Below are 25,315 nucleotides of genomic sequence, written 5' to 3' on the forward strand. Positions count from 1 at the left end.
CCTGTGTAAAAAATTTAACAGATGTATGTGGCTTGCAAGAGAGTGCCAAAGTTGCAAATTTGGTACTCCGCTTTGCTTTACAGTAGCTGTCAAAAGTGGCAGCAGATTTGTGCACTTTTTATGTAAAGGAAATCTGTATGATTTTGTGTCAGTTTATGGAATATTTAAAGGAACAGCCAGCCATAATTTGTATTTGTTCAGTGAAGTGATTGTTCTCTTACTGTAGTTTTTAGCCTGGGAGAATTGAACTGGCAAGATAAAAATAGCAACAACTGCTGTAACTAGAAGTGGAACAAGATTTTTGATTAACAATAAAGGGAAAAAATGCTACACTTTTATAGCTTTTCATCCTGTCCGCAGGACTTCCCAAGTGCTTCACAGCCAATGAATTACTTCTGAAGTGCACTCACTGTTTTGTATGAAGGAAACATGGCAGCCAATCTGAGTGCAACAGACTCCTATAAACAGAAAATGAAATGAATGGTCAGTTGATCTGTTGATAGTTTTGATTGGAGGAATGTAGGGTTCAACCAACAACCTTCTGATTCCGTAATGAGAGAGCTGTTGAGTAAGTCAAGTTGAAATGTAACCAATCAGTAGTTACACTTTTACATTTCATGATTTTTTAAAATATATAGCTGTTCATTTGTTGTCCAAATTAGTGTTCTGAAAATTTGCAGTCTCCTCCAGGGTTCCTACATTTTTATATTTTAAATCATTAAAATTAAAATGTCAGATTTTTTGGAGTTACATTTGTAGTTGAGGTTTTTATATATAATAGAATCTGATATTTAGTCACAGCAACATGCGTTATTTTCTGTTCAGAATGAACATTGATCTTTAGGGGAATATTTTTGTCTTTTGATAAATCATCAACACCCTTTTCTTAATATTTTAGAACTGCAAGTCAGAATGGTGCAGTCACACAACTTTCTGCAGATGTCTTTTTAGAAACCTAATTTTAAGAATGGCTGAGAAATGGACAGTCACTGTGTACTTATAGTAATGCTGTTTTTGTACTTCTCAATTAGCTAATGAATGGATTAACTGGTGTAAATGATAACATTCAGTTGATCCAGCAGTGGAGGGTCAAAATGCAGCATTTAAAAATGGATGATCTAGTTGGAAAGGTCAGCTTAATAGCTAAGCACTGGAGGTCCTTGTAGGTGGCATCATGGAGATGTGCATTTACTTTGAGAAATGAATCAACAAATTTCCATGACTAACTGAGGTGCCCTCATGTATGGGGATGTATTTAGGTGTTTGTACAAGTTTTTTTTTCAATATTACGCTTTACACAGTAAGTTTAAAAAAATTACACATACAATTCAGAATAAAAATGTTTGATTTAATATGTTACAACTGAGGCGGGAGGGATGCACTGTTAATTCCGTCCCACTTCCCCACAGGTCACAACATATTCAATTTTCCCACTTACTGAAACCATCAATCAGATGCTCTATTTTTTTCCCCCAGAATAAAGCACACCTACCAGGTTATCCATTTGTTATAAACCAAGTCTTAACCAATAATGAAGTAAACATATGCACAAATTGAAATCTATCCTAGCCCTCACATGCACATGTACACATACATACAAAACTGGTTAACGGGGCAAAAAAAAGGGATTTTTGTTTACAGCTGTTACAAAGAAATAGAAGGAATAAAAAAAACACTTAGGCTTAAAAGAAGATATGGAAGGAAGTCCTTTGTTTTGGCGACATGTCCCAAAGGCAAAAAGGTGGCTGCCAATAGGAATCTTCCTAGAACAGTTCTTTCAGGTGATGTTGATGAACAGTCTGGCTAGGCCTTCAAGAGATGCAGCCACAGAAGGCTTCACATAGGTCTTACATCAGATTTGCAGCAAATTAGGTTTTAATTCTCACACATTCGATGCAAAGTTCCTTCAAAGATGTCGGGTTTCTGGAAACATTCAGGATTTCTTCAAATACAGGAGGCAACAGTAAACATACTTGATACAGGATTTGCTTTTCAAGAGAAAGATGGGCTGGCTAGATCTTCTGGCAGGTCAATAAGCAAACTCCAACCTCCTGCTTTTTAACCAAACCAACTGGCTTTTTTAACAGTTCAAAATGAAACCAAAACAATTCAGCAGCAATTCTGTGACAGCTATAAATCATGGCCTGTCATTTCCTTGTAAATATCTTTCCCTTTAGGTCAGAACACAAGCAGAACCCCCTGCTGGGTTATTTGCAAACAGATGCTTTCCAGTAACTGTTCACTAACCAAAACCAGGAACCTTCCGTTGACCTTCCTTTTCTTAAAAAAAAAACCCACAAAGTTCAGCAATCTCCAAGATTCCAGCATCCATGAAATCCTTTTCTGTTTTTAAAATATGGATTCTCAAGTTTTAACAAAAAATGGAAACCCTCGTAGCAAATAGATCAGAAATGAATCTGATATTTTAGCAACAATCTACTATATGTAACCTATTGATTCATGTCCATGTAAACCAGGTCATATTTTTCTCTGACAAAATTAACAAATATCCAGAATTCAAATGAATTTCAAGTACATTAAATTTAAGATTGTTGAATAAATGTTTTTATACCATAAGGAGTCTAAAGTATCTGGCTTTCCTTTCCTCTGCTTAAAAACACTCACTACTCCAGGATCATGCTTGAATGAAAAGATAACCTGTGGCTTCTTTACTCCACTATGTACCAGCACCTTAAATCCTTCTCTCCTGCCTCCTCTGTTCTCACCTCCCACAAATGCAAGAGCTCATGGACTTATTTGTCACTATGATTTAGATCATCTATTCAGCTATCCCAGCTGCATCCTTCATATCCTTGCCTGCCTTAGCCCTGAACCCACATCTTTCTCTAGCTCTTTCCTGTCTCCTCTCGTGTCCTTTTCAAGCTTGTCTTTTCTGTGAGGCTCACCTTTTGCTCTCTTGACCTTATTCCCACTAAACGACTGACAACACAATTTTCCTTACTAGCCCCCCATGCTCACTGACATTGTAAATGCTTTCTTCTCCTTGGGTACTATCACCCTCCCTTTCAAAACTGCCGTCATTATCCCCTGCTCAGGTTGAAGCTGACGTTTCATCTCTTTGCCATCCTATTTGATCCAAAGCTGAGTTTCTGACTCCACACTTCCCAATCGCCAAGACTGGGTACTTCCATCTCAAACGCCGCCCATCCAGACTCATCTGTTTCAATGCCCTTCTGGTCAACCTCCTATCCTCAACATCTATAATTGCCAGCTCATTTAAAACTCTACTGCCCATATTCCAACTGCACCAAGTCCCACTCTGATTCTATAAATTTGCAGGGCTATGTGGAAAGAACGAGGGAGTGGGACCTGCTGGATAGCTATTTCAAAGAACCAGCAGATGCATGATGAGTTGAATGGCCTCCATCTGTGCTGTAAGATTCCATGATTTACCCCTGTGCTCACCGACATACATTGGCTTTTGGCTTCCCAATACTTCCAATTTAAAAATTCTCATCCTCTTGTTCAAATCCCTTCATGGCCTCACTCATCCCTATCCATAACCTCCCCCAGCCCTACAACCGTCTGCAAACTCTGTTTTCCTCCAACTCTGGAATCTTGTGAACCCCCTCACTTTCTTAGCCTCACTATTGATGCCTGTGCCTTCAGCCGTCTAGGATTTAAGCTCCGGAATTCTTTTCCTAAATGCTTTTCCACTTCTTCCTTTGACCAAGCTTTTAGGTACAGCTTCTCATATCTCTTTGGCCAAGTGTCAATTTCTGTTTATGCCTCTATGAAGCACCTTGAGACATTATTCTATGTCAAAGCTGCGATATAAATGCAAGTTATTGTTGCTGATATCATTCATAAAGAGTATAAACAGACAAGTGCATCTTATCTTTGTAATGAACACTGAGATTATAATGAAGCTTATTTTGTCTTGCAGTTTTCTACCCGAACCTTCATGTGTTGATCATGCTGGGGCACAACACATGTCCCGCAGTGAGGAATGAATGAATTTCCATGTATACTAAATGGATCTGACTGCCCTTGAGGCAGGTCATTGTTGTCAGCTTAATAAAGAGAAGAAGCTGTCTCTTCCACTAATTATTTTTAAATAAACTATGGTGAATTTGACCTTTACTTTTTCTGATTAATCCCATTTTGAATGGGAGCTAATGGTGCATTTTTTAAAAATTCCTCTGCCTGTATTCCCCTGGCACCACCACCCACTGCCAAGCAAAAGTGTGGTATTTTTTTCAGGATGGACTTTAATGCATCTCTACAGTTCTTAGTGAGTGATTTAGTTTTCCTTGTCTCACTATTTCCCTTAAGTTGTGAAGATGTTGCAGGATAATTATAATGAAAAGGTCCTTAACTTTTTCTGTAAAAATTGACCCGTAGAAGAAAATATAGCCCTTGCTTATTCTGTCCCACGTATCAACCCTTCAGAAAATGTGGCCAGCTCTAAGGTCTTTGCTAATCCTGTTGAGCCAGTTGCTCATAATGATTGCCATCCAATTTTACCTCCTGTGTGACTTGGGAGATTATGATCATGACCTGATGTTTTTCAGTTCAGTTATGCTTTGATGTGCAGTACACTTTCCTCACTTTCTGTATGTGTGCTGTCTTCACCTCACCTGCACATAGCTTACAGATATTATTTCCGTGAGTTAAACAAGCATAGTTCCGTAAAGTCAAAAATTTTGTATTGATGCCGAATAGTACTTTAGAGAGGGTATTTGGGTTACATTTGTCTAATTATTTTTTATATCTTGATTTTGTGTGCAGACTCATCCGTCAGTGAGGGTTAAAGGAACAGAGCATAACTACAATCCCGTGCTGTGCCAGGATGAGAAATGTTCTGCTAATTCCAAAGGTAGCCACATGCACTGTCCCTTTTGTAGTGTGACTGAAGCCTATCAGGATCCTGTCATCTTGAGAGCACATTACAGAGTTAAACATGTTGACAAAGGGCTTGATTTTGCAGGTAAGACAATAAACTCCACATTGACTCTTTAGGCCCCACAGATCTTTTTTCTCTCTCATTGCTTTACCTCTTAAAATTATTGAAAGAGGTAAATTGAAATAGATTATTGCACAAGCATGGTACTGGATAGTTGGATATCATAAATAATAGAAAATGCTGAAAATGTACAGGAAGTCCACCAGCATTTATAAAAAAAAAGACAGGTTATAAAAACATCATGGGAGCTATGGGCTGTCCAACAAACCATTTCACCTGTTTTTCAACTTAACGCCTGTGAAGCAGTTGTTACTTCCAGAATCAGCACATTACAAAGAAGTGGATTTCTGAAGGAGTTTGCAAAACCATATACATACTTTGAGCAAAATGATTTTACATGGAGACAAGTGGCAAGTCTGATAAAATCTGAAGTCACAAATTGTTTTGCAGAGAGATCTTGTGTCACCTGAATAGCAGGCCTGTACACTGCTACTGTGTAATGCGTGTGGACGTTGTGGACAACTCATCATTGCCTTGTGGCTTGTAGTTTCAGCTTACTCAAAGATTTAAACCAGTTACATCCAGGTATTGATAAAGTATAGAATCATTCTTTTCACTTGCAAACTATATTGGTTGAGACCTGGCAGCAATTTAGTTGCTTACTTTCTTGGACAGAGAATAGCATATTGTTACGACCAGGTGAGAAGGTGTCTAGGGTTCCCTTTCAGCCTTTACCTGGTCTTACTGTGATAGGGTTTAATTTTAAATACACTGTTTTTAACTCCCCTTTGTTGAATCTTTGTTCATCGCTTTCCAATTAAAAGGCAAAGAGAACAGCACACACAAGCTTTCTTGGGTTTAAAGAAGAAAGATTGAAATTTATTAAACTTAAACTCTAATTCGGTTAACGCCAACGGATACACGACGCGCCCACGCTAGCTTGCATACACGATGCAAACATGCAAATAGAGATAGAAAAGAGCAGAAGAACTAAAGTGGAAAAGTTTGAGGCAATATCTGAAGAGTTTTTCTTATGGTTCTTCGAGCTCACTAGAGTCCTTTATTGTAGGTAGATCTTGCTTTTTGTTGGTTCCCAGTATTCTTAAACCTTGTTCGCTTAAGGAGACTTTTCTCTCTTGGGGTTCATGTGTCTTCAGTGGATTCAGACGCTTGTGAGAAATAGATGGGAGCAGACAGGAGAGGTCTTTTCGATCCAGGAGCAAACTGCTTTCTGCAGACTCTCAGTTCAAACTGTACAATTCAGGAAAAAATCCAGACTGCCAAGCAGGTTAGTTATGTGACTAAAGTAAAAGCAAAATACAGCAGATGCTGGAAATCTGAAATAAAAACAAGAAAAGTTGGAAATACTCAGGTCTGGCAGCATCTGTGGAGAGAGAAGCAGAGTTAATGTTTCAGGTCAGTGACTTTTCATCAGAATATATTAGTCATGTAACTAACTGGTTTACCCACGTCTGTTTGTGGATTGTATTGGGGCAGGGGATAGCTTCTTTGTTCCAAGCACTGTCTGTTAATATGCAAAAATGCCTTTCCAGCCAGGGGCCTGGCAATCCCTTGTCAAAGGCCTTCTCTTCCTAGCAACAATTTGAAATTTAATGTCCATGTGGCGAAATTAATGTGCCTCATTCTTGGCAGTTGGGGGCCTGCATGACAATATGATGTGGCAGAATGAAAAGTTAGTTGATATAAAAATAAATGGGCGGCACAGTGGCGCAGTGGTTAGCACCGCAGCCTCACAGCTCCAGCGACCTGGGTTCAATTCTGGGTACTGCCTGTGCGGAGTTTGCAAGTTCTCCCTGTGTCTGCGTGGGTTTCCTCCGGGTGCTCCGGTTTCCTCCCACATGCCAAAGACTTGCAGGGTGATAGGTTAATTGGCCATTATAAATTGCCCCTAGTATAGGTAGGTGGTAGGGAAATAGGTGGGGATGTGGTAAGAATATGGAATTAGTGTAGGATTAGTATAAATGGAGGGTTGATGGTCGGCACAGCCTTGGTGGGCCGAAGGGCCTGTTTCAGTGCTGTATCTCTAAACTAAACTAAACTAAATACAAAGCAAATGTTTTATGGTTTCTTGTATTCCGTTACACTTTTTTGACATTCTTCAGTGAAGCTATACAGAATATCCATTTTAGTGGAACTTTGCAAATAAATAAGAAATGTGGGCAATCTTTTTTTACTGGAGTCATGTCTGAGCTAGAAGACTAGCTGCAGTCAGGCCTTGTTGGAGAAAAGGAACATTGGTAATTAAAACAAGTCATCAACAATTTGATTCCATTAGACCTAAGAAAGTGACTACATCCAATTAAATGCTCATACAGACATCAGTATAAGATGCAAGCAAAACATTGGTTGTACAGTATTTTATTTACCTATAATGAAACCTTGGCGTGGGGGAAGAGGTGGGTCTACAGAGGGGCTCTTCCATTATAGTAGGTAATTGAGATTCTACTGTAAATGAAATGATTATAATACCAAACTTGCACATTTTGAAAACTCAAGGCTGTTCAGTACTCCGTTAAATATTTTATTTATCGTTGATTATAATCTGTGTAAATTTGTTCAAATTATTTCCCCTTAAAGCCTGAACTAACTTTAATATGAAAGTAAATTTAAGGTTAAGTTTAATGTTTGCTGTCGCACCGCAGTGTTGCTTTAAAGTAATTTACTTCAAAATTTACAGCACCACCATTTCTGACATTTTAATTTACAATTTATGTGTACTTTAGATATAATCTAATGCATTGCTATGAATTTTGTATCTGATCAGCCTGGTAAACTAGGGATATATTATTCTCGCACTGCCTTTGTGTATATTTCCACTGGTCTCTTGGCAGTTTAAGATCCAGCTTATGTTGTTTGGCTCCTGTTGGCTGGAACATTAACTGGTTTGTCCAGAACAAAGCCCAGTGCATGCCTAATACTGGTTATAAATTTAAATATTTAGAGCTTGGGGAGCGGAGATTTCCTGCTCTCTCATATTTAAATTAAGGTTTGAAAAGTGTTCAGGCGATCAGAAACATCTCTTCATGACTATATTTGGTGTTAAACTAAAGCAGGGTGAGACTACAGCATCCAGTTTAGTCCCTCACTGCTTTGCTTCACTGTCAGGTCAGGCTGTCATTTCAGCCACTGCTAATTTGGTGGAAATTGGTTCACGGCGATACTAAAACTACATCTGAAACAACTGTCATACAAACTACTTTCTATCAACACTGCAGTGTGACAGCTGACGTTAAACTCAACCTTAAATTTACTTTTATATTAAAGTTAGTTCAGGTTTTAAGGGGAAATAATATGGACAAATTTACACAGATTATAATCAACCATAAATAAAATATTTAACATAGTACTGTCATATGAATAACTTCAGTAAGATTTGAGTTTTTAAATATCTAAATTGTCAGACCTCTGCATGTTGTACTCCACCTTATCTGTAAGGCCATGCAAACCATGCTTAGTCAAATAACTGATTTCATAAGTTCTGAAGGAACTCTGGTAGTTTGACACCATTATATAGCTAGAATAAAATAAAGTTTTTTGGGAAATACATGCTGTGTCGAAGCAGTTAGAAAAAGGTGGGAAAAGAGCATCAAAACAGCAGTGAAAGCTTGTAGACCACAAAGACACCCCTTAACCACAGAATCCCATGGGATAGTCAAAAAAAAAACCTGTGACTGATTTGGGGAAAAATTGAAAATTCCCCTCTCATTCCGTAAATCAATCAAACAAAGCTAATGTGCCAAGGATCAACTTTTGACCAACTCTATAATCCATCGATACGGAAACCATTTCAGCTCCTTACTGCCAACCAATATCTTCTCTAAGGAAAGCAGTTTTAACTTCCAAACCCACTTAGAAGTGAACACCCCAGAGATTTTTTTTTTCAACTTTGCCCATAAGTGCTGAAGATAATTGTAGTACTCCACCCCAATGCAGTCAACATTTTATATGGAGTGACCTGTACACTGCACAGGAAGCCAGCTGATAAAATTAAAATGCCTGATAGTAAAAGGAACATTGCAACATGGATAAGGAATTGGCTAAAGGACAGAAAATAAAGCGTACTTAATAGATATTTTTCAGACTGGAGAGCTGTAAACAGTGGCGTCCCCCAGGGTCAGTGTTGCTACCATTATTCTCATCATTATATTTATAAATGATCTGGTATTGGATATGGAGCCACGGTATCAAAATTTGTAGATAACACAAAAATAAGGAACATAGTTAACTGTCAGAGGACTTTAAGTTTAATCAATTTTAGGAGGACATATGTTAGCAGATTGGAAGATAGATACCAGATGAAATAAAATGCAGAAAATGAGAAGTAATTAATTTTGGGAGGAAGATTTTTTTTTAATTCTTCCATGAGATGCGGGCGTTGCCGGCAAGGCCGTATTTATTGTCCAACCCTAAGTCCACTTGACAACTGAGAGGCTTGCTGGGCCATTTTGGAGAACAGTTGAGAGCCAACCACATTGCTGTGGGTCTGGAGTCACATGTAGGCCAGACCAGGTAAGGATGGCAGATTTCCTTCCCTAAAGGACGACAGTGAAACAGATGGGTTTTTATGACAATCGATGATAGTTTCATGACTTTCAATTCCAGATTTTTGTTATTAATTAAATGAATTTAAATTCCACCAGCTGCTACGGTGGGATTCGGACCAATGGCCCCAGGGCATTAGCCTGGGTCTCTGGATTACTAGCCTAGTGCTGTTACCATTACGCCACTGTCTCCCTATAAATGTGGAGAAGAAATACACACTAAGTAATAAAACTTTGAAAGGGTTGGAAGAGCAGAAACTTGGGGGTTCAGATATGTATTTAAAAGTGGGAGACAGGTTAAAGCTGTAATCTGAACAATGCTACTTGTCTCCTATTACTGAGCAAGTCAGAAAGCTACTGACCACTAAACAGATAGCTTAAGTTACCAATAAACTTCTAGCAAAGGAGGGGAGGCGGTGGCATAGTGGTAATGTCACTGGACTAATAATCTAGAGCCCAGGATATTGCTCTGGGGACATGGATTCGAATCAATTGAATTCAATTAATAAGTCTGGAATTAAAAGCTAGTCTAATGGTGACCATCAAACCACTGTCGATTGTTGTAAAAACTCATCTGGTTCACTAATGTCCCTCAGAGAAGGAAATCTGCTGTCCTTACCTGGTCTGGCCTACATGGGACTCCAGACCCACAGCAATGTGGTTGACTCTTAAAATGCCTTCTGAAATGGCCTAGCAAGCCACTCAGTCCAAGGACAATTAGGGATGGGAAATAAATGCTGGCCTAGCCAGTGACACCCACATCCCACAAATGAATTTTAAAAAGTACAGAAACTCAATCTTGTATTGATATTACATTTATAACATAACTCCACAAAATTCAGAACAAAATCACCAAATTTACCCATAGAGTTGTCTTTTCTGTATTTTAAAATTTCTGTAGTAATTTTTCCTTCCACAGGCCAAGCTTGTCTACAAGGCTTGAGTGTTCTGTTATTAACCAATTTTGCTGCCAGTCATTTAAAAACAATATGCTGCTTCAAATAAATGTCCTGATTATCTAGTTGGATGAACAAAAACAATTGTCTCTCATACAGCTTTCTGATTGAAAAAAATTGCCACTGCAGTTTGCTGCATCCCTAGCTCAAACAGATAAGCTCTTTTTATTAACCTTTTATTGCTCTCCAGTGGGTAGTGCTTAGATTTCTAACAAGCAGAGGTCAGGTTATTAACATGGAGGTACGTTTGGAGCATTCTGGATAATAACTACTGTGAATGTTGTCTGGAACTGGATTGAATCTCTTGACCTGCACTGGCTCCAGCCCTGGAATAAAATGAGTTTTTACTGTTCTGACGAAATAAGTTAATTGCTTCTAAAGATTGTGGTTAAGTGACAGAAAACCTAACAGTGTGCTACTTGCCCACATTCTGTTCCGTGTCCTGTTTCCTCTTCCTCTGCCTCAAATATTTATCCAGTTTTCCCTTAAAAGATGTGATGGTCTCTGCCTCAACCACGCTCTGTGGCAAAACATTCCATACTTCAACGGCTCTTTCTATTTCACAGAATAATTGAATGTAGTTTAATTTCTGTCATGCAAAGTGAAGTTTTCACAAAGAGTGTTTGTAAAACTGTTAATTGCTTCAGTCACACCTTTTAATAAATTAGGATGCTACTTTTAGTAAGTGAAGAACATTTGGATATCCTAACAGTAATGTTAACACAGACTGGTTATTAGGGAAGTGAACAGAAATTGTTGGATAGAATGATTTCAATGGCTGAGATTCCTAACTGATTTTTAAGTGTGCATGGTCTAGAAACATGCCCCGAGTGCTGCATTGTATGTGTGTGACCAAAGACACATCCAGATTTTCTGATTGGGCAAGCAAAACTTTCTCATACCACATTCACTTGAACTGTGAAAAAAACATCCAGCAATAAGACTGTAAATGTTGGTTTATGTCTGCAGAGAGCATTTTGAGTGCTATAATACAAGGACAAATTATTAGTAGTTGCACATCTATCACTCATACTGCTAGCATTCAAGGTGATGAACTATGAATATCACACAAGAAACAGATTGGCTTAAATGTGATTCTTCCCATAGTGTATATAGGCATATAATATGTCAAATCTGGCTTGGTGACAACACTGCAGCTATATGTGTTTAAATCTGTTCCTTTGCACCACTGGCCTCAGCACCACTCCAAGCCAGTTTTCCCAATTATCAAATAAAATTTGTTTCAAAAAACTTAGTTGGTCAGGATGCTTCCTCTTTTTTTTCAGAAAAGGCCATTGATGCTGTAATTTTCTGTTGAAACCAATGTTTAAATCATTGTTTGGCTTGATGCTGCTGCAACTTGCAGTTGGTACTGCAGCTTATAAAGATCAAAGGACGTCTGTTTACTTAAGTCTCAGTGGAGCATCAGCAGTTCAAATACAATATACTACAAATAATTCTTCACTGGTCATTTTTGGTATTAGGATTTATCAGGCCATTTGGCTGAACAGGTTCATGCTGGTGTTTCTGCTCCACACGAGCCTTTTCCCACCCTTTATCTAATCCTATCGGCATATCATTCTAGTCCTTTCTCGTTCATTTGTTCATATAGCTTCCCCTTGTATGCATCTATGCTAGTCGCCTCAACTACTCCTTTTAGCAAGTTCTATATTCTAACCACTCCCTGGGGGAAAGTAGCTTCTTCTGAATTCCCTATTAGATTTATTAATAACTGTCTTATATTTATGACTGCTAGTTCTGTCTCTCTTGCAAGTGGAAGCATCTTTTCGATATATACCCTATCAAATCCTTTCATAATGTTAAAGACCTCTATCAGGTCATCCTTGTGTCTTCTCTTTTCTGGAGAAAAGAGCCTCAGCCTGTTCTTTATTTCCTGATAGGTATAACCTCTCAGTTCTGCTGTTATCCTAGTAAATCTATTTTGCACCTTCTGCAGTGCCTCTGTATCCTTCGTATATTCTGGCAACCAGAACCTTTCATATTTAATTTTTTATGTTTCAGTAGTGATCTATTGTTGAATGTATAGCCTGCTTCACAATGAAACTCAACTGTGGGATGAAGTGCTGCAACAGCTTGAAATTGCATTTTAATTTGTGACTATAGAGATGAAAGTTCATCCTTTGAAAAGGGTTATACAGCATTGAATTAAGTCTGGAAGGAGAAATTAGATTCACATTAAGACTGGATGAGAATTTTGTCTTCCATTGCATCATACTTTGTTTTGTTTAATATTACCACCTTTAAAATCAAGGCACACAGCACTGCTTAATTGTGCATTCAGCATTTCACTGCAAACATTGTCTTTGACCTTGCTGCCAGTCTGAATCCACAGATGCAGTGGGATGCAGTCATGCTGAAGGTTTGCTGAGCTCCTTCTCTGCTCATCAGTAAGTGGACTAACTATTAATATACTTATGGATCGCCATGAACTTTATGACTTAAGCTCATCATTTTAAAAGCAGTTTGCTAGATACCTTGAATTGTGCATTGTACCTATATGGTGTTAGCTGACATAGAACATAGAACATAGAACAATACAGCACAGTACAGGCCCTTCGGCCCACGATGTTGTGCCGAACCTTTAACCTACTCTAAGATCAAACTACCTACATACCCTTAATTCTACTATCATCCATGTACCTATTCAAGAGTCGCTTAAATGTCCCTAATGTATCTGCTTCTGCTACCACCGCTGGCAGTGCATTCCACGCACCCACCACTCTGTGTAAAGAACCTACCTCTGACATCTCCCCGAAACCTTCCTCCAATCACCTTAAAATTATGCCCCCTGGTGATGGCCCTTTCCGCCCTGACATATTTCAAGAGCTGCTGAAGCTAAAAAAATATTCATAACTTTTTAAAAAAATTCATTTTAAGATACTTTGTCCTTTTCATTCTGGTCTGTTGCAAGCCTCACACCATCCATCATTTAGGCGATTTGTTCCTACATCTCTGGCAGTGCTGCTGTATAACCACCCATGGGATATGCCTGGGAGTGACATAGAAACAACGAAAGTCTAAATTATAATAAACGGTAATGTGGTTTTAAAAAAAAAAAGCCTACAAATTCAATCGTGCCTCAAAACGGTCACATGGGGTGCTCCCCACATGCCTGGTCACAGGGACAAGGCTAAATCGGTTCTGCCCACTTATCAGAAATGCAGCAAGTGCTAGCAGCGCTACCTATCGGCTGCACCCCTGTTTGAGAGGTTGGCAAATTGGTTTTGACTCAAACCACAAAGGCAGCCAGCTCCAATTAAAGGGGTGGTGCACTAGCTGCAGCCAGGGAAATTCTGTGAAAAGTCTAAACTAGCTGGAAGAGGTATGGAGAGGGCACCCAAGTTCTCAGATGTAGCTTTGGAAACTCTATTCTGGACTGTTGACATGGAAGGCAGAGATCTTGTTCCCCTCCCTTTCCCACCTCCGGGGAGCAGGAGGCCCTTCAGGCAACATCTCTGCCACCAGTGGGAAGAGGTTACTGAAGAGGTCAATGCCAGGAGTGTATCTTCCAGGACATGGCTGCAATGCAGAAAAAAGTTCCATGACCCCACCAGAGTTGTCAGTAAGAATGTTACTCCTCTCATTAATGAATCTCTCATCGCACCTGCAGGTACACAACTCACAATACTCCGCTTCTCACCCGCCCCCCCCTTTCCCCTTCCAGTCTCCTAGAATCACTGCATCACACGTAGTCCACCTCCTTCTGTTCCTGCCCTCCCCATTATTGCAACCCTGATTTCCCCACACAGGTTATAGCTTGCCAGATGGCAAAATTACATACCAGCTTTGCTGCAGAGGACTTGGATGCTAACTTTGAGGGCCCAGTCTACCAAAGAAGCCCCGTCCACCAAAGATGGGCATTCACCAGGAAATGCTAAGTCCACTGGGTAGACTGCCAGTGTGCTTGCACTCATTGGGTGAGAGCATGGAGGTGTCAAATTCTAATTTGTGATGGGGCTATGTTCAGAGTTTGAAGGCCATTCTGTTGAACATGGAATAAGTGGTCAGTGCCATGAAATCAACAGTGGTACCCACCAAGATGGAACCTCTTCTGACAGCTTCCATGGTGGCTTACACTGCTGCCATGTATAGAGGGATTGAGCCTTTTAAATAGAGTTGCTGCAGAGTCCATGCCGCTCGTTAGCACTATGATTTACTGAGTGAGTTTAACACTCAGGCATAGTGGGTCTACCAACTTCACAACAAGTGTAAGATCCTTATATAAATGTTGTTATGGGTTTTTAATACTCGTAGCTTATGCCCGGGACGCCTACAGAAAGACATGATCCAATATTGTGGGCAGTGCACTTCCATCGTGGAATGAGCATGTACACACAGCCTGCTATTTTGGACTTCTAGGCATCCATTTTATGCCTGTAAAATAGGTACAGCACAATGTAATTTCGAGGTCCAAGTGTCAAAATAACATTTCTATTGTCTTTGGTTTGTATGAATTGAAGTATCAAATAGATTTGCATCTAGCTGTCACTACAAAGGAAATTGTTTTGCCAAAAATATGGATAGTATGCAGTTTTGATGGAATAAATCACTATTTAGAAATGAACAGAAGTAAGGATCTTAGTGAGTTTGTGTGGTTTGGTGTACAGATTTCCTTCTACTTCCACCAAATCTGATTTATTTCTGATAACCCTGTTCACGTTTTATAATGAAGTAACCCTCAGCACAACATGTATTAGCTTTTTACACTATCTTCACTGAAAAGGTTTTTATGGAAGGGAGGGGGAGGAATCAGTGCACTATTTATTTAGAGATACAGCACTGATACAGCCCACCGAGTCTGTGCCGACTAACAACCACCCATTTACACTAACCCTACAGTAATCCCATATTCCCTACCACCTACCTACACTAGGGGCAATTTACAACGGCCAATTTACCTATCACCTGAAAGTCTTTGGCTGTGGGAGGAAACCGGAGCACCCGGCGAAAACCCATGCGGTCACAGGGAGAACTTGCAAACTCCGCACAGGCAGTACCCAGAATCGAACCCGGGTCCCTGGAGCTGTGAGGCTGCGGTGCTAATCACTGCGCCGCACTAGATGCAAGTGGTTTAAAGCGCAGTCTTTTTTAACCAGTTTGATCAACTTTGGAAACCAGTTTTTCCCTATTTTAGTGAATGTAGCCAATTTTTCTGTTTTCTAACTGTATTCTTCTATCCTTTTTCCCTACAAACCTGTCTGGTTCATTCTAGACCCATTCATCAATGGCTTTGCCTGGTAAATATAACTTTAACTACTTCTACAAGCTTTAAGATCCTGCTCTTATTACCCTCACCAGTGCCATTAGATAAAGAGAATTTCATGGGAAAGACTCCACTGTTACTTCAATTATATACCCTTTCCATCATGTACTGATTATGATACAGCTGTTTCTTGTTTTAAGCCAATTTTCTATCCAGCATTCTACTTATTGGCGCAGATTTTACTGTAAAACTGTCAGTGTTCACTGTCATTATTCCTCTGAAATTGACAGCAACTTCTGGAATCCACACATGCAGTTAAATGCAGAAATCGCTGTTAGCAATCTTTTACTTCTCCCTTAAGTGCGCTGTTGAAATTTCTGCACCCAGCAATCAATTAGAAATCACTGAACTGACCAGAACTTGCTCTTTTACGCTATTAGTCTCACTCTAAAAACCCTTGAAAAGGTTGCACCTTGTTGAATGAGGTGTAACTGGGTTTTTAACAGCCTAGTAAGTTCATAATTACTGCTGAAAAATGTCTCTCGCCCTGAAAAGCTAATTTTATATTTGTCAAATTTCTCTACCAGGATGAGAAAAGTTTTTAAAAAAAATTTTTAAGTTTGTTTGATATTTCAGCTTCTACCTTAATCCCATGTTTATGTCCGAATCTTTATTTCGCTCTCTGTAAAATTTTAATTAAAAGACGAGGATCATCAGTGTATTTTACTTCCTGGTTTGCTATCTGTTACAATACCTCAGTGTGATTGGATGCTTACTTTGCTTAATGACATCACTGTTGCTGGATGCCTGGAAGTCTTTTGACTTGGTGCCAGTTTGAAACTAACACTGGGAAAGGGGAAATCCATGCCATAGAGGTTGCTTGATTTTTGTGGTAGCTTTCTTTGAGGTCAGTGGCAAGCAAAGTGACTGCAAAATCCAGGCCATTATTCCTTGTCTATTTACCTAGGCTGCTTTTAATGAGAATCTTCTCAATCTTTTTAAAAATCAAAATCGGGTATTTATCATTCATTGCCCTTCCTTGAGTTCAATGGAAGCAAGGTATCTTTTGTTATTGCCGAAAAGTTAGTTAAATATAACTTTCCCATCCTGAATTGTGTTGGTGGTTCATTATTAGAATTTGCTTTACCAGTAATCACTGTCTAAAATTCCTGTAATTGTTTTGAATTTTTTTTTTCTGCATTTGTAGAGCATTGAGTTTTGCTATCTAACAGTTTTGCTGTTAAAGGGCCTTGAAATATTTTCATCAATAATTTCTTGCATATCTTGAGTGAATGTCCTATTGTTGCTGTCTGAGGTGTTTCATGAGTCTGACTACCAAAGGTTCTAAGTTGGACTACAAAATCAGAATTCTATCATAAAGCAACTCATCTACAAAATAGCTTCCCTGTTCATGCATTGGGTAGTATGATTATAAGGCATATTGACCAAGAATATGCCAAGGGTTTAATCCCTGGCCTACTATGAGTTAAACATTTTCATTCAGAGGTACGGCTGTTAGTCTTGTTGTCCCTAGGTTATGGTGGCAAAGGATTGTCTGAGGTCTCTGGTCTTAGTTGCTATCTAATAACTATTTCAAGCAAATTGTGTGGAAGTTAGTTGAGGACAGAATCGGGCTCTGCTATGCTGTCTTACACATTTGAATACCCTGCCAAACCTCAGAACCAAAGCTCAAGTGTGGAGATTGGCCACTTAAGCAAAGGGCCATTGTTGCTTTTGGCATCATAGCCCAATCACCATTTGCAGGAGTGGAGGAATAAGGGAAGAAAATTGGAGAAGTTAAAATGCATTGTTGCAAAATGCTCTTGGGTACTGTTGTGTAGAGATGCAAACAAACAGCCAGACCATTTTTTGTATCATAAACATTACAAAACATAGTGGAATTATAAAGATTGCAGGGATTCTAGAATTGTAAAGGTTTATGAAGCATTGAAAGAGACCTCGGAATCTTAGTAGACTTGGTGGTCAAAATATCCAACCAGTGAAGAGTGTCGGTATCAATAAAATGTTGAACCATATATCCAAAACTACAAGTCAAAGGAAGTAGTAATCAAACTGTACAGTATTATGGTCAGGTCACTTCTTGGGTACTGTGTTGGTTCTGGTCCTGATCAATGTGACACAAGTGAGATATGCAAACACTGGAGGCAGTGCAGAGATGAGGGTGATCTCAGTCTTTGATGGGAATGATGGGAGGGGTCTTAGTTATGAGGAAAGAAACTTCGGCTGTTCAACCTTGATAAAACATGTTAGAGGTGTGCAAGATTTTAAGCTGTTTAGAAAAGGTAAATTGGAAAATTACTTCAAGTTGAGAGTGGAACATGGTGGGAGGAGTCATTGATTTAAACTAATAGAAGCCAAATTTAGGACTAATATGAGTAGGTTTTTCACACAAAGAATAATCAACACATGGAGTCATCGTAGCAGAGATGAAAAGTCCAGACATTTTAAAAATCAATTGGATGTTGCAATGAAAAGGTCTTTCTGGATGGATGAGCTGAGATGTAATCTTGTTAACTGTTTTTTGTCTTCTAAATTAGCATGTAATTGAACACAAAAAAACGGAGGACAGACGTTAAAAAAATAAAACAAATGTTCTTGGTGGTTTTTTTTTGGGAGAGGAGGAGAATTGATGTTTTGAGGAGTTTTTAATGTGGGAACTTGCTTCCTGACTGTTGGTTTCCTGAACCTAAAGTGAAGAGAATGGAAGAATCCAAGTTGAGAATTTAAATACTGAGGAAAAACTTCAGTAACGCCATTTTACTTAACTATCAGTTCCACCTAAGTTTTCTAATGTGGTGGAAAGCTGCTTTTAGTGTCACATTCAACTGCAGTACAATATTTTGGCACGATTGAAATCACATTCTACACTGCTGATGGGACATATGTGAAGATGACTGGATCAAGGACTAATAGAACAATGCCCAAACTCAAGTCACAAGAAACTCAAATCACAGTGCAACATTTTCATTTCCCACAGCAGCTACCTTTTCAGGGCTAGATTCACTCTAAGGATGTATTACTTTAATGCCAATTTGTACTTCATGATCGGCAGCTTTGAAGGATATTGTTTAACCCATTGTGGAACGCACAGTTGTATTGCAATTGGCGCTCACGTTGTTGCACTACGTGGCGCAGGTCTGGCCCATGCCCCACTCCTGCGCTGTGGCAGTCACCCGAGCCATTTTCCGCTTCATCTGGGGATCTAAAATGGACTGGGTCCGGAGGGACACGATGTTCAAATCTCTGGATAAGGGCGGGAAAAATGTACCCAACGTGGCCCTCATCCTGATGACCACCTTTGTGTGCGGCTGCATCAAGCTGTGTGTAGACCTCCAGTACGCAAACTCCAAGTGTCACTACGTGCTGAGGTTCTATCTGTCCCCGGTGTTGCGAAGGATGGGCTTGGTCACATTGCCGCGGAACGCTCCATGCAGTTGGGCCGTGCCGAACCACCTATCCTTCATGGAGCAGTTTCTGCAGGAAAACACCTTTGACCACCGGTCCATCAGGCAGTGGTCTGCACGGAATGTCCTCAAGGCCCTACGGGAAAAGGAGACGGTGGATCCTGTCGGATGGTTCCCCGAGCAGACCGTCAAAGTCATTTGGCGGAATGCCTCATCACCAGAACTTTCAAACAAGCACCAAGACGTAGCTTGGCTGGTGGTGAGAAGGGCCCTCCCCGTCAGATCCTTTATGCACACCCGAAGTCTCGCCCCCTCGGCACAATGCCCCCGCGGTGGCTGTGGCGGAGAAGGGACGGTTGCCCACCTCCTCCTGGAATGTGTCTTCGCAAAGCAGGTGTGGAAAGAGATGCAGTGGTTTTTGTCGAGGTTCATCCCAAGCAGCTCTGTAACACAGGAGTCTGTGCTCTACGGGCTGTTCCCAGGGACGCACACCGAGACAAACATCAACTGCTGCTGGAGGACTATCAATTCGGTAAAAGAGGCCCTTTGGTCTGCCTGAAACTTGCTGGTCTTCCAGCACAAAGAGTTGTCCACCACCGAATGTTGCAGACTGGTACATTCCAAGGTAAAGGACTACGTGCTGAGGGACGCACTAAAGCTTAGGGCATCCGCAGCAAAGGCTCAGTGGGGAAAGACCACAGTGTAGGGTCCCCCCACCAAGCTGAACTGAGGGGCTGGATCCATGGGAAACCCCTCGAACTGTATCGGAGAAATTTTATGTGCTGTAAATGTAAAAATGTATATGGCATGACAATGAAATGGAAGGGTTGTGAGGCAACTCATGATTGTATAGAAGGTAACTGATCACCTTTGCACTGTCTGTATTCTTTGACTTGATGCTGTTTTAAACTGTTTGGGAATGTAATTTTTACAGATTTTTATGAATAAAGTATATTTTGGAAATACAAAAAAAAAGTATTGCAATTTTCTAGAATGTTTGCCATGTATAATTTATAACTTATGATAACTTTCTGACAATTTTTGAAGTTTGAGACAGCATGACCACATAATACTATGTAGAGAGTGATGCATTTTTGATTTCTCCTACACCATTCCATTTCCATTTGCAGCTGAGCTATTGCAGGAAGCTGTCTAGTAGAGGTCAGCAACCTTTCTGTGGACCATAGCCAACCTAGGGTGTGACATTGGTGGCAGACTTTGAGAAGGTCATCTGCCATCTTGGCTGCAGGTAGTGTTTGGTTTGTTTATAGGAAAGACATACTGCGGACAGAAAAATTGAATTGTATGATTAAAGGCACATTAAACAGAATCGTTGCACCAAGGTTGATTTGAAATGTCGAATTCTCTGCCACACATTGTTCAAGCAGAGTCTGAATTTTTATTTCAGGGGATTGGATGCTTGAAAAAGAGGATTTCTAAAGAGTATGGTGAGTGAGGAAGAGAGTAGAATTAGATTTTATGACTCGTAGAAAAAGAAACTTTCAAATTGAAATGGCAACTATGTAGCGCATGAATTATTTCAATGTACTGAACAGTTTTGAAGAGAGGCATTTAATGAGGCATTATTAAAAATGAGCTTTTATCGTCCCAGTGAAAATTGTTCATTATGTACAACAGTAGTGGTGACTATATCTTGGACAAATGAAACGGGGACAACAGGTTTATTTACATATTGGTGCCAATGAGCTAAATGTAAAACTCCTTAAGCTAAGTCACTTCAACATTGTGAAATTGTTCCCGTTAATATCACCAAGTCCTTTGGTCTAGTGTTAAAGAGCTCACAGACACAATTTGAGTTTGGAAGGAGAAAATCTAATTTCAGTATACTCACCATGACACATGGTACTGTTAGGTGATTTGCTGTCAAGGTAACTGACTCAAAAGGTGAAATAAGGACATTCTTGAGCAGTCTTTTAAATTAATGTGAATCATCTCATCCCTCGGACATTGCTGCAAGAGTTCTTCAGGGTAGTATCCTAGGCCCAACCATGTTCAGCTGCTGCATCATTGACCTTCCCTCCATCATTAGGTCAGATGTGGGGATGTTTGCTGATGATTGTACGATGTTCTGTACCATTTGCAACTCCTCAGATACTGAAGCAGTCCGTGTCCATATGCAGCAAGACCTGGACAACATTCAGGCTTGGGCTGATAAGTGACAAGTAACACTCACGTTACACAAGTGCTAGGTAATGGCCATCCCTAATGAGAGAGAACTTAACCATCTCCCCTTGACATTCAACGGCGTTACCATCGTTGTTGGGTTGACATCCTTCCATCTACGAAAGATGATGGACACGCAGCAAACAATCCATTTAGGTGGTGTGTCTTCTCTTGGTGCATCTTTGTTGATGGCTGTGAAGGCCAATCCTTGAGAGGCAGGTTCTGCCACAAGTGTTGCACCTGAAGTGCCAAGTGAAGCTGTAAGTTATTGTTTTTGATGGTGACGCCTGTTGCCAAACTGCTGTAGCAACTGGTCATCGTGATAGCATTGCACAGGATGTGTCGCCATTTCCCTCTTGCGCCAGCTAGTGATTCCAATGTGTGATAGTCGACATTTAGGGCCTTTGTCACGCTTGCAAGCATCCTTGAAGTGGAGCTTTGGACTCCGCACTGGTCGTCTGGCCCTGACCGCCTCACCATGCAGAAGATCCTTGGGTATGTGACGATCTACAATCGTGCCGACATCTCCGATCTACCGAAGCTGTTTCTATTGGATTAGTGCCAACCCACTTGGGAGTTCTGCCTTTGAGAGGACTGATACATTTGTGATTTTGTCCTGCCAGGATATACCCATAATGCGCAGCAGACAGCAAAGATGGAAATTATTGAGCTGATTTTCCTGATAGCTGTAAGTCACCCATGTTTCACAGTCATACAGCAAGATGCTGAGAACACAGGCCTTCTAAACCATCAGCTTGGTCCTAATGGTCAGCTTAGTGTTATCCCATGCGCGTTTCGCAAGTCAGCCAACGGTAGCTGCTTTCTCTATGCTTGTATCGAGCTCTGCATCAAGGGACAGTTTGCCTGTCACCGTGGATCCAAGGTAGTAGAAATTGCTAACCACTTCCAGTAGGGTGTTATTTAGTGTGATCGGGGCAGAAATGCAACACCTTGTCCCATGACCATGGTTTTCTTGACGCTTATAGTCAAAGAGAGCATGTTACAGGCACGGGAGAGACAGTCCATGAGTCTTTGTAGCTGAGTTTCTGGATGAGCAACTAGCGCAGCATCATCAGCGTAGAGAAGTTCTCTGATCAGGATGTGACATGTTTTTGTCTTCGCTTTCAGTCTTGATAGATTGTAGAGCTTGCTGTCTGACCTAGTGTGCAAGTAGACTCCTTCCATATCTGCAGGGAAGGCGAATGTCAGGAGCATGGAGAAGAAGATGCCAAACAGAGTGGGGGCTAGGACAGAACCTTGTTTCACTCCATTCTTCACTCCGAAACTGTCAGAAGTGGAGCCATCAAACTATACAGTGCTGTGCATGTTGTCATGGAAGGAGCGGATAAGATTGAGGAGCTTCAGTGGACAGCCAGTTTTTCCCAAAACCTTAGAGTCCTGCTCTGCTGACACTGTCGAATGCCTTGGTGAGATCTACAAAAGTAAGGTTAAGGGATATACTCTCTTCGCTACACTTTTCTTGGAGCTGGCATATGGAGCAGATCATATCCACAGTAGATCTGCCAGCACGGAAACCACACTGTGCAGTCTGCAAGTAAATGGAGACTTTTAAGTACCACCCTAGCAAAGGCCTTCCCCGTGAGCTAAGAAGTGAAATGCCCCTGTAGTTGTTGCAGTCTCCTTTGTCACCTTTGTTTTTGTATAGTGGGATGATCTTGGTATCACGCATCGCCCACTATCAACATCCTGAGGGTTACCATTGACCAGAAACTGAACTGGAACAGCCACATAAATACTCTGATACAAGGGCGCAGTGGTTAGCACCACAGCCTCACAGCTCCAGCGACCTGGGTTCGGTTCTGGGTACTGCCTTTGCGGAGTTTGCATGTTCTCCCTGTGACCGCGTGGGTTTCCGCCGGGTGCTCCGGTTTCCTCCCACAGCCAAAGACTTGCAGGTTGATAGGTAAATTGGCCATTGTAAATTGCCCCTAGTGTAGGTAGGTGGTAGGAGAATTGAGGGTAGGTGGGGATGTGGTAGGGAATATGGGATTAATGTAGGATTAGTATAAATGGGTGGTTGATGGTTGGCACATACTCGGTGGGCAGAAGGGCCTGTTTTAGTGCTGTATCTCTCTGACTCTAAGAGCAGGTTAGAGGCTGGGAATTCTGTGGCAAGTAACCCACCTCCTGACTCCCCAAAGCCTATGCACCAGCTACAAGGCACAAATCAGGAGTGTGATGGAATACTTTCCACTTGCCTGGATGAGTGCGGCTTCAACAACACTCAGGAAGCTCAACATCATCCAGGGCAAAGCAGCCCGCTTGATTGGCACCCCATCCACCAGCTCAAACATTCACTTCCTCCACCACCGACACACAGTGGTAGCAGTGTGTACCATCTACAAAATGCACTGCAGCAACTCACCAAGCCTCCTTCGACCGCACCTTCCAAACCTGCGACCTCTTCCACCGAGAAGGAAAAGGGCAGAAGATGTATGGGAACACCACCATCTGCAAGTTCCCCTCCAAGTCATATACCATCCTAACTTGGAAATATATCGTGGTTCCTTCACTGTCGCTGGATAAAAATGCTGGAACTCCCTCTCTAACAGCACTGTTGGTGTACCCACACCAGATGGATTGCAGCAGTTCAGGAAGGCAGCTACCACCACCTTCTCAAGGGCCTGTAAGGATGGGCAAGAAGTGCTGGCCTTGCCAGCAATGCCCACATCCCATGAAAGAATGAAAAGAAACAATATATTCTACTATTTTTCTTGCAAAATTCACATGGTACCTGCTTATATACCAGGTGTTTTGCTTTCTTGAATTATTAATTTTGTGTTTTGTTCAAGAGTTTATGAAGGCAATAATAGCGCTGTTATATTCAATCAAGAAGTGTTGATTTTTTTGCAGAACATAAGGGAAGACAGGAATCATGGCCATGGAATTACGCCTGGTCTAGAAAGAAAACTGAGGAAATGAGACAAATGAACTTGCAATGCCTATTGTAATGACAGAAGAGCAAGTTCAAAAGAAGTTCATCTCTCTCACTGCTTAAGTTGCAGAAAGATTATCTTGCTGTTTATTTTCTATAAATAAAAGTATTTAGAAACATTGTATGATCATTGAGAAGCAGTTACTAAATTAATTTTATATGATGAATTTAGAAACATTGTTATTGATGAATTTCAGATGTCATGCCCAATAAAGGCAGGTTCCATTCATAATTTTAAGCATGGACTATATTCAGCATAGAATCTTCTGGAGCTGAATTTTCGTTTTGTTTTAAATGAACCACGATGGACATTAAAAGTGGACATGAGCTGCAAAGGTGGCCGCCGAAGGTCAGCTGACCTGACCTGTGTTTTCAGGAATTGCCTCAGTCTTGAAAGGACAAAAGAATATCTTCCAGGCAAAGAGGTGTTATCAACGCCCATCAGAGAACATTCCTGAATTGAATGGGTCCTCCTCAGGCTGAATGTCGTACAACAATCAACAGGATGGGGCTAATCAACCTAGACCCCCACAATATTTGGAAAAGGATCTGAGAAGTCACATTGTGGGGCAGCCATGTTGGTCTCCTTTTAAAAAATCTTTTTAAGTACAGACTGCAGGAAAAAGCAGCAAGCAGGTAAGGCAGTACCGTTGTGCCTTAAAATAACTGGAGGCTTTAACATCTTAAGGTCTCCAAGCCTGTTCCTTTTCAAGTCCACCAGTACAGAAAACCAACCTCCTAGTAATGAGGCTACAAACAACTAACTTCGCGTCTTGCTGAGAATCCACCTCTTCGAGCGAATCCTGCAAGGACTTTGATATCTGACTCTGGCTATCAAATCCACATAACTACACTTCAGGAATGAAAATGCCCTTTTCACTGGGCCCACAACACGTGCCTTTTACCCAACATGAGCCAAATCACGTGACTTATGAACTATTCCTTTGCTTGTAGTTTATATAAGTGCACTATCCTTTTTAACGGCTTTCTTTCTCAAGTAAGTTGTGTGTGAGAGAGTGTGGTGATGAGAGACACAGCATTAGACTTTTGGGGTGAACATGTGAATTAAAAAATCCTCTTT

The 25,315-nt window shown here is 40.7% G+C and overlaps 1 protein-coding gene across 3 annotated transcripts in view; it reads left to right on the forward strand.

Moving 5' to 3' along the window:
- zgc:193801 (uncharacterized protein LOC564476 homolog) overlaps positions 1-25,315 on the forward strand; it is an 88,804-nt gene that overhangs the window by 8,954 nt on the left and 54,535 nt on the right. For 2 of the 3 annotated variants that reach the window (XM_068054879.1, XM_068054880.1), the window contains exon 2: positions 4,753-4,951. In XM_068054879.1, the coding sequence (XP_067910980.1) occupies positions 4,753-4,951 (199 nt within the window). The remainder of the gene's footprint in view (positions 1-4,752; positions 4,952-25,315) is intronic. The other variant, XM_068054881.1, reaches the window with a different exon arrangement.

Source organism: Heterodontus francisci, chromosome 23, assembly GCF_036365525.1.
Source record: "Heterodontus francisci isolate sHetFra1 chromosome 23, sHetFra1.hap1, whole genome shotgun sequence".
In the NCBI taxonomy this organism is placed as follows: Eukaryota; Metazoa; Chordata; class Chondrichthyes; order Heterodontiformes; family Heterodontidae; genus Heterodontus; species Heterodontus francisci.